This window comes from Petromyzon marinus, chromosome 76, assembly GCF_048934315.1.
Source record: "Petromyzon marinus isolate PM22_M1 ecotype Great Lakes invasive population chromosome 76, UKy_Petmar_22M1.pri1.0, whole genome shotgun sequence".
NCBI classification, from domain to species: domain Eukaryota; kingdom Metazoa; phylum Chordata; class Hyperoartia; order Petromyzontiformes; family Petromyzontidae; genus Petromyzon; species Petromyzon marinus.
The window spans coordinates 4,064,533-4,076,849 of record NC_133742.1 but is presented as its reverse complement, the minus strand read 5'-3'; the positions used below and the strand labels follow the sequence as shown (position 1 = coordinate 4,076,849).

At 50.8% G+C, this 12,317-nt stretch overlaps 1 protein-coding gene across 1 annotated transcript in view; it reads left to right on the top strand.

Annotated features, from left to right (window-relative positions):
• Positions 1-10,930, top strand: part of UFM1 (ubiquitin fold modifier 1) — a 15,749-nt gene extending 4,819 nt beyond the window's left edge. Inside the window, exons 5-6 of the mRNA XM_032944630.2 lie at positions 2,142-2,174; positions 9,961-10,930. Coding sequence (XP_032800521.1) covers positions 2,142-2,174; positions 9,961-10,031 — 104 coding nt within the window. The 3' untranslated portion in view covers positions 10,032-10,930. The remainder of the gene's footprint in view (positions 1-2,141; positions 2,175-9,960) is intronic.
• Positions 10,931-12,317: the final 1,387 nt, after the last annotated feature.

The window sequence follows — 12,317 nt, the reverse complement described above, 5'->3', positions numbered from 1 at the left end:
CACCCTCACAACAACAACAACCACCCTCACAGAAACAACAACAACCACCCTCACCACAACAACAACAACCACCCTCACAACAACAACAACCACCCTCACAACAACAACAACCACCCTCACAACAACAACAACCACCCTCACAACAACAACAACAACCACCCTCACAACAACAACCACCCTCACAACAACAACAACAACCACCCTCACAACAACAACCACCACCCTCACAACAACAACCACCCTCACAACAACAACCACCCTCACAACAACAACAACCACCCTCACAACAACAACAACAACCACCCTCACAACAACAACCACCCTCACAACAACAACAACCACCCTCACAACAACAACAACCACCCTCACAACAACAACAACCACCCTCACAACAACAACAACAACCACCCTCACAACAACAACCACCCTCACAGCAACAACAACCACCCTCACAACAACAACAACAACCACCCTCACAACAACAACAACAACCACCCTCACAACAACAACAACCACCCTCACAACAACAACAACCACCCTCACAACAACAACAACAACCCTCACAACAACAACAACCACCCTCACAACAACAACAACCACCCTCACAACAACAACCACCCTCACAACAACAACAACAACCACCCTCATCATTTTTAGCCAGGATTTTTTCCAGGATTTCTGTCGGGATTTCTGTCGGGATTTCTGCCAGGATTTCTGTCGGGATTTCTGTCGGGATTTCTGCCAGGATTTATGTCGGGATTTCTGTCGGGATTTTTGCCGGGATTTCTGTTGGGATTTCTGTCGGGATTTCTGCCGGGATTTCTGCCAGGATTTCTGTCGGCATTTCTGTTGGGATTTCTGCCAGGATTTCTGTCGGGATTTCTGTCGGGATTTCTGTTGGGATTTCTGCCAGGATTTCTGTCGGGATTTCTGTCGGGATTTCTGTCGGGATTTTTGCCGGGATTTCTGTTGGGATTTCTGTCGGGATTTCTGTCGGGATTTTTGCCAGGATTTCTGTCGGGATTTCTGCCAGGATTTCTGTCGGGATTTCTGCCAGGATTTCTGTCGGGATTTCTGTCGGGATTCCTGCCAGGATTTCTGTCGGGATTTCTGCCCGGATTTCAGTCAGGATTTCTGCCAGGATTTTCTGTCGGGATTTCTGCCCGGATTTCTGTCGGGATTTCTGTCGGGATTTCTGTTGGGATTTCTGCCAGGATTTCTGTTGGGATTTCTGTCGGGATTTCTGCCGGGATTTCTGCCAGGATTTCTGTCGGGATTTCTGTTGGGATTTCTGCCAGGATTTCTGTCGGGATTTCTGTCGGGATTTCTGTTGGGATTTCTGCCAGGATTTCTGTCGGGATTTCTGTCGGGATTTTTGCCGGGATTTCTGTTGGGATTTCTGTCGGGATTTCTGTCGGGATTTTTGCCAGGATTTCTGTCGGGATTTCTGCCAGGATTTCTGTCGGGATTTCTGCCAGGATTTCTGTCGGGATTTCTGTCGGGATTCCTGCCAGGATTTCTGTCGGGATTTCTGCCCGGATTTCAGTCAGGATTTCTGCCAGGATTTTCTGTCGGGATTTCTGCCCGGATTTCTGTCGGGATTTCTGCCCGGATTTTCTGTCGGGATTTCTGCCCGGATTTTCTGTCGGGATTTCTGCCCGGATTTTCTGTCGGGATTTCTGCCCGGATTTCTGTCGGGATTTCCGCCCGGATTTCTTCCGGAATTACCGCCCGAGACGGGTTTCCTGGCATTACGAACAGGGTTCCCGCCTTTTGCTTACCTGACGAGAACCGTCCTGACTACCAAACTTACCAATTGGCGGTGCCTTCGGTTGCCGCCGGCGGCGGTGGCCGGTTCGAGAGACGCAGCGTTTTCTCTCTCGCCGCGATTCTGAACCCGAGGAGTCAACAAAACAACAAACTGGAACCTCCTTTTGCCGTCGACGGATATTCTCAATTTATCATCACCGACACGGAGCCCGGCCGTCCCTCGGCTGCCCGTCGGTCCCTGCCCACGCACAGTGCCCCCGGCTTTTGGGGCGAGTGTTGTTTGCGAGCGGCGAGTTAATGGCGTCTGTTGTTGTTGGTGTTGTTGTTGTTGATGTTGTTGTTGATGTTGTTGTTGTTGTTCTCTCCTGCAGATGGCATTGGCATTAACCCGGCGCAGAGTGCGGGTGAGAGAACGCGGGCTGACACACACAACACACACTCACAACACACTCATACTCTCACAACACACACACTCACAACACACACACACTCACAACACACACACACAACACACACACACTCACAACACACACTCACAACACACACACTCACAACACACACACTCACAACACACACTCACAACACACACACACTCACAACACACACACACTCACAACACACACTCACAACACACACTCACACACAACACACACACTCACAACACACACTCATACTCACTCACACACACACTCACAACACACTCACACTCACAACACACACACTCACAACACACACAACACACACACTCACAACACACACACTCACAACACACACACACACTCACAACACACACACTCACAACACACACACACTCACAACACACACACACACTCAACACACACACACTCACACACAACACACACACACTCACAACACACACACACACTCAACACACACACACTCACACACACACACTCACAACACACACTCACAACACACACACACTCACAACACACACTCACACTCACAACACACACACACTCACAACACACACACTCACAACACACACTCACAACACACACACTCACAACACACACACTCACAACACACACACAACACACACACTCACAACACACACTCACTCACAACACACACACACTCACAACACACACACACTCAACACACACACACTCACACACACACTCACAACACACACACTCACAACACACACACACTCACAACACACACTCACAACACACACTCACAACACACACACACTCAGCACACAAACACTCACAACACACACACTCACAACACACACACTCACAACACACACACACTCAACACACACTCACAACACACACACTCACAACACACACACACTCAACACACACACACTCAACACACACTCACACACACACTCACAACACACACACACTCACAACACACACACTCACAACACACACACTCACACTCAACACACACACTCAACACACACACACACTCACAACACACACACTCACAACACACACTCACAACACACACACAACACACACACTCAACACACACACACTCACAACACACACACACTCACAACACACACACTCACAACACACTCACAACACACTCACAACACACACACACTCACAACACACACACACACTCACAACACACACACACTCACAACACACTCACACACTCACAACACACTCACAACACACACACACTCAACACACACTCACTCACAACACACACACTCACAACACACACACACTCACAACACACACACTCACAACACTCACACACTCACACTCACACACTCACAACACACAACACACACTCACAACACACACACACTCACAACACATACACTCACAACACACACTCACAACACACACACACTCACAACACACACACTCACAACACATACACTCACAACACACACACACACTCACAACACATACACTCACAACACACACACACTCACTCAACACACACAACACACACTCACAACACACACTCACAACACACACACACTCACACACTCACAACACACACTCACAACACACACACACACACTCACAACACACACACACACTCACACACTCACAACACACACTCACAACACACACACACACTCACAACACACACTCACAACACACACTCACAACACACACACACACTCACAACACACACACACACTCACAACACACACTCACAACACACTCACACACACACTCACAACACACACTCACAACACACACACAACACACACACTCACAACACACACACTCACACTCAACACTCACACACTCAATACACACTCACACACACACTCAACACACACACACTCAATGCACACACTCACAACACACACACACACTCACAACACACACACTCACAACACACACACTCACAACACACACTCACAACACACACACACTCAATACACACACACTCAACACACATACACTCAACACACACTCACAACACACACACTCACAACACACACTCACAACACACACACACACAACACACACACACTCAACACTCACAACACACACTCACAACACACACTTACAACACACACACACTCAACACACACACTCAATACACACACTCACAACACACACACTCACACTCAACACTCACACACTCAATACACACTCACACACACACACTCACTCACAACACACACACACTCAACACACACACTCAACACACACACACTCATAACACACACTCATACTCACTCACACACATACTCACAACACACACTCACAACACACACACACTCACAACACACACTCACAACACACACACACTCAACACACACACTCACAACACACACACACTCACAACACACACTCACACACTCAACACACACACACACTCAATACACACACTCACAACACACACACTCACACTCAACACTCACACACTCAATACACACACTCACAACACACACACTCACAACACACACACACTCAACACACACACTCACAACACACACACACTCACAACACACACTCACACACACACACTCAACACACACACACTCAATACACACACTCACAACACACACACTCAACACTCACACACTCAATACACACACTCACAACACACACACACTCACAACACACACTCACAACACACACACTCACAACACACACTCACAACACACACACTCACAACACACTCACAACACACACTCGCAACACACACACACTCAACACACTCACAACACACTCACACTCACAACACACACACTCACAACACACACACTCACAACACTCACAACACACACTCATACTCACTCACACACATACTCACAACACACACTCACAACACACACACACTCACAACACACACTCACAACACACACTCACAACACACACACACTCACAACACACACTCACACACACACACTCAACACACACACTCACAACACACACACACACTCAACACACACACACTCACAACACACACACACTCACAACACACACTCACACACACACACTCAACACACACACACTCACAACACACACACACACTCAACACACACACACACTCACAACACACACACACTCACAACACACACACACTCAACACACACACTCACAACACACAACACACAAACACACTCTCACAACACACACTCACAACACACACACACACACTCAACACACACACTCACAACACACTCACTCATCAGACACACACACTCACAACACACACTCACAACACACACACTCACAACACACACACACTCACAACACACACACACTCAACACACACACTTACAACACACACTCACTCACTCAACACTCACTCAACACACACACAACACACACTCACTCACTCAACACACACACACTCAACACACACACACACACTCAACACACACACACTCAACACTCACACACTCAACACACACACTCAACACACACACACACTCACGCAATACACACTCACTCAACACACACTCAACCAATACACACTCAACCAATACACACTCAACACACACTCAACACACACTCACTCAACACACTCAATACACACTCACTCAACACACACTCACACACTCACTCACTCAACACACACACACTCAACACTCACACACTCAACACACACGCACACTCAACACACACTCACTCAACACACACACTCAACACACACACACTCACTCAACACACACTAACTCACTCAACACACACACACTCAACACTCACTCACTCAACACTCACACACTCAACACACACACACACTCAACACACACACACTCAACACTCACACACTCAACACTCACACACTCAACACACACACACACACTCAACACTCACTCACTCAACACACACTCAACACACACACACACACTCAACACACACTCACTCAACACACACTCACTCAACACACACTCACTCAACACACACTCAACACACACACACTCAACACACACTCAACCAATACACACTCAACACACACTCACTCAACACACTCAATACACACTCACTCAACACACACTCACACACTCACTCACTCAACACTCACTCAACACACACACACTCAACACTCACACACTCAACAGACACGCACACTCAACACTCACACACTCACGCAATACACACTCACTCAACACTCACTCACTCAACACACACTCACTCAATACACACTCAACACACACTCACTCAACACACACTCACTCAACACACTCAACACACACTCACTCAACACACTCAATACACACTCACTCAACACACACACACTCACTCAACACACACTCAACACACACACATCACACACATCACACACACATCACACACACATTACACACACACACACACATCACACACACATTACACACACACACGTTACACACACATTACACACACACACGACACACACACATTACACAACAAAAAACACAATTCATCACCACCAGGGGCAACATCGCTAGCACTGGGGGAGAGACAAAGGCGGCCGGGCGTGGTGGTGCTGGCCACCCACCCCCTCTGTGTGTGTAGCCACAGTGCCGGTAGCCTTCATAGGCAGCGCTGCTGTTACCGCTACACTAACAGCACTTGCCCCTACAGCCTGCTAGAGGCTACACGGGGACCTTTGTCTTTGTTTGCCGCAGTGGCTATGAGATGTTGACTACCTCGCCTGGTACGCAGGAGGTCTTGGGTTCGATCCCGTACACTGAGAGATGTTGACTCCCTCGCCTGGTACGCAGGAGGTCGTGGGTTCAATCCCAGACAATGAGAGATGTTGACTACCTCGCCTGGTACACAGGAGGTCGTGGGTTCAATCCCAGACACTGAGAGATGTTGACTACCTCGCCTGGTACGCAGGAGGTCGTGGGTTCAATCCCAGACACTGAGAGATGTTGACTACCTCGCCTGGTGCACAGGAGGTCGTGGGTTCGATCCCAGACACTGAGAGATGTTGACTACCTCGCCTGGTACACAGGAGGTGGTGGGTTCAATCCCAGACACTGAGAGATATTGACTACCTCGCCTGGTACACAGGAGGTCGTGGGTTCAATCCCAGACACTGAGAGATGTTGACTACCTCGCCTGGTACACAGGAGGTCGTGGGTTCAATCCCAGACACTGAGAGATATTGACTACCTCGCCTGGTACACAGGAGGTCGTGGGTTCAATCCCAGACACTGAGAGATGTTGACTACCTCGCCTGGTGCACAGGAGGTCGTGGGTTCTATCCCAGACAATGAGAGATGTTGGCTACCTCGCCTGGTACACAGGAGGTCGTGGGTTCAATCCCAGACACTGAGAGATGTTGACTACCTCGCCTGGTACGCAGGAGGTCGTGGGTTCAATCCCAGACAACTGAGAGATGTTGACTACCTCGCCTGGTATGCAGGAGGTCGTGGGTTCTATCCCAGACACTGAGAGATGTTGACTACCTCGCCTGGTACGCAGGAGGTCGAGGGTTCAATCCCAGACACTGAGAGATGTTGACTACCTCGCTTGGTACGCAGGAGGTCGTGGGTTCAATCCCGGATACTGAGAGATGTTGACTACCTCGCCTGGTACACAGGAGGTCGTGGGTTCAATCCCAGACACTGAGAGATGTTGACTACCTCGCCTGGTACACAGGAGGCCGTGGGTTCAATCCCAGACACTTAGAGATGTTGACTACCTCGCCTGGTACGCAGGAGGTCGTGGGTTCAATCCCAGACAATGAGAGATGTTGACTACCTCGCCTGGTACGCAGGAGGTCGTGGGTTCAATCCCAGACAATGAGAGATGTTGACTACCTCGCCTGGTACGCAGAAGGTCGTGGGTTCAATCCCAGACACTGAGAGATGTTGACTACCTCGCCTGGTACACAGGAGGTCGTGGGTTCGATCCCAGACACTGAGAGATGTTGACTACCTCGCCTGGTGCACAGGAGGTCGTGGGTTCGATCCCAGACACTGAGAGATGTTGACTACCTCGCATGGTACACAGGAGGTCGTGGGTTCGATCCCAGACACTGAGAGATGTTGACTACCTCGCCTGGTACACAGGAGGTCGTGGGTTCAATCCCAGACACTGAGAGATGTTGACTACCTCGCCTGGTACACAGGAGGTCGTGGGTTCGATCCCAGACACTGAGAGATGTTGACTACCTCGCCTGCTACACAGGAGGTCGTGGGTTCGATCCCAGACACTGAGAGATGTTGACTACCTCGCCTGGTACGCAGGAGGTCGTGGGTTCAATCCCAGACACTGAGAGATGTTGACTACCTCGCCTGGTACGCAGGCGGTCGTGGGTTCAATCCCAGACACTGAGAGATATTGACTACCTCGCCTGGTACACAGGAGGTCGTGGGTTCAATCCCAGACACTGAGAGATGTTGACTACCTCGCCTGGTACACAGGAGGTCGTGGGTTCGATCCCAGACACTGAGAGATGTTGACTACCTGGCCTGGTACACAAGAGGTCGTGGGTTCAATCCCAGGCACTGAGAGATGTTGACTACCTCGCCTGGTACACAGGAGGTCGTGGGTTCAATCCCAGACACTGAGAGATGTTGACTACCTCGCCTGGTACACATGAGGTCGTGGGTTCGATCCCAGACACTGAGAGATGTTGACTACCTCGCCTGCTACACAGGAGGTCGTGGGTTCGATCCCAGACACTGAGAGATGTTGACTACCTCGCCTGGTGCACAGGAGGTCGTGGGTTCGATCCCAGACACTGAGAGATGTTGACTACCTCGCCTGGTACACAGGAGGTCGTGGGTTCGATCCCAGACACTGAGAGATGTTGACTACCTCGCCTGGTGCACAGGAGGTCGTGGGTTCGATCCCAGACACTGAGAGATGTTGACTACCTCGCCTGGTACACAGGAGGTCGTGGGTTCAATCCCAGACACTGAGAGATGTTGACTACCTCGCCTGGTACACAGGAGGTCGTGGGTTCAATCCCAGACACTGAGAGATGTTGACTACCTCGCCTGGTACACATGAGGTCGTGGGTTCGATCCCAGACACTGAGAGATGTTGACTACCTCGCCTGGTACACAGGCGGTCGTGGGTTCAATCCCAGACACTGAGAGATGTTTACTACCTCGCCAGGTACACAGGAGGTCGTGGGTTCGATCCCGGACACTGAGAGATGTTGACTACCTCGCCTGCTACACAGGAGGTCGTGGGTTTGATCCCAGACACTGAGAGATGTTGACTACCTCGCCTGGTACACAGGAGGTCGTGGGTTCGATTCCGACCCTGACGATGCCTGCTGCTGCTGTATATTTGGAGTCTGCGTCTCTCTCCCCGTGAGATTGCTGATGCAGTTGCTGATGATGTTGTTGATGATGATGATGTTGTTGCTGATGATGATAATGATGTTGTTGCTGCTGATGCTGTTGCTGATGATGTTGCTGCTGATGATGTTGCTGCTGATGATGTTGATGCTGCTGCTGCTACTGATGATGATGATGTTGTTGCTGCTGATGATGATGTTGTTGATGCTGCTACTGATGATGATAATGTTGTTGCTGCTGATGATGATGTTGTTGCTGCTGACGATGGTGATGTTGTTGCTGATGATGATGGTGATGTTGCTGATGATGATGATACTGTTGTTGCTGATGATGATGTTGATGCTGCTGCTGCTACTGATGATGATACTGTTGTTGCTGCTGCTGATGATGTTGATGCTGCTGCTACTGATGATGATGTTGTTGATGCTGATGATGTTGCTGCTGATGATGATGTTGCTGATGATGTTGTTGTGCAGGAAACGTGTTTCTAAAGCACGGGTCGGAGCTGAGACTCATTCCGAGGGACCGAGTGGGAAATGCATTGTGACTCACCCAGCCACTCACCCACACACTCACCCACTCACTCACACACACACTCACCCACACACTCACCCAGCCACTCACCCACACACCCACACACTCACCCACACACTCACTGACTCACTCAGCCACTCACCCAGCCACTCACCCACACACCCACACAATCACTCACACACTCACCCACTCACTCACACACACGCCCACACACTCACCCACACACTCACCCACACACTCACCCAGCCACTCACCCACACACTCACCCACTCACTCACACACACGCCCACACACTCACCCACACACTCACCCACACACTCACCCAGCCACTCACCCACACACCCACACACTCACCCACACACTCACTGACTCACTCAGCCACTCACCCAGCCACTCACCCACACACCCACACACTCACTCACACACTCACCCACTCACTCACCCACTCACTCACACACACACCCACTCACTCACACACACACCCACACACTCACCCACACACTCACCCACTCACCTACACACTCAACCACACACTCACCCACACACTCACCCACACACTCACCCACACACTCACCCACACACCCACACACTCACCCACACACTCACTGACTCACTCAGCCACTCACCCACACACTCACCCACTCACCTACACACTCACCCACACACTCACCCACACACTCACCCACACACTCACCCACACACTCACCCAGCCACTCACCCACACACCCACACACTCACTGACTCACTCAGCCACTCACCCACACACCCACACACTCACCCACACACTCACTGACTCACTCAGCTACTCACCCACACACCCACACACTCACCCACACATTCACTGACTCACCCAGCCACTCACCCACACACTCATCCACAACTCACTGACTCACCCAGCCACTCACCCACACACCCACACACTCACCCACTCACTCACCCACCCACCTACCCACTCACCCACCCACCTACCCACTCACCCACCCACCTACCCACTCACCCACCCACCTACCCACTCACCCACCCACCCACCCACTCCCCCACCCACCCACTCACCCACCCACCCACACACCCACCCACACACCCACCCACCCACCCACACACCCACCCACCCACACACCCACCCACACACCAACCCACCCACTCACCCACACACAAGACAATAAACTTTCTACTCAACGCGTCCCGTGTGAAGACCACAGAACTCTGTTTGCCTGGGGCCTTAACACGTGGGGAGTGGTGGCACAGTGGTTAGCGCGCTTCGCTGTGAACCTGTTGTGTGTGTTTGTGATGAGTGTGTGTATGATGAGTGTGTGTGATGTGTGTGTGTCATGTGTGTGTGTCATGTGTGTGTGTCGAGTGTGTGTGATGAGTGTGTGTATGATGAGTGTGTGAGATGCGTGTGTGTCATGTGTGTGTGTCATGAGTGTGTGTCATGTGTGTGTGTCAAGTGTGTGTGATGAGTGTGTGTGTGATGAGTGTGTGATGTGTGTTGAGTGTGTGTGTGTGATATGAGTGTGTGCGAGTGATGTGTGTGTGTGCAGGACCTTCCGTGGAGCTGATCTGCCCTCTGACCATCGACTTGTCATTTGTAAGATGCGCCTGCCATTCTTCCACTCCGGTGGTGGGTGTACACCCAGGACCCCATTCCAACCTAAAGTGGCCTGGTTTCAGTTATCTGATGAAAGTTGCAAGCAAGAATTTCATCATCGCTAGCGGCTGGGGTTGGCATTGTCCCCCACTCCTGATGTCGAGGGTAAATGGGCGAGGTTTAGGACTGTGACTCATGCAGCTGCATTGGCTGCTTTGGGTACGCGGTCCAGACCTCCCCAGAGACCCTGGCTGACAGAGGAGGTGTTCAGGATAGTTGAGAATAAGCGACAGGCTCACTGTCATCGGCTACAGAATCCCATGTCAGAGAATGAGGAGGCTTACCGCAGCCTTCGCTCGGAGGTTCAGAGAGCCGTGAGGCGCTGCAAGGATGGGTGGTGGTCGCGGGTTGCTGAGGAGATGGAGTCTGCCTCAGTGGCCCGCGATCACAAATCTCTATTTAACTCCCATCAAAAAAGTAACCTGCAGCACCACACCTATTACCATCAGGGGAAAAACGGTGATCCAATCTCCGACCCCCAGGAACAGGTTTGCAGATTTGCTGAGCATTTCTGTGACGTCCTGGGGGAGGGGAAATCCCTCAGCCAGGAAAACATCGTGGCACAAAGTGGGGATGACCCTGCTGAGGCTGCAGTGCCTCAAATATTGGAAGAAGTCACCCCCTGTGAGTGGCTGGCTGAGGTGCCATCTG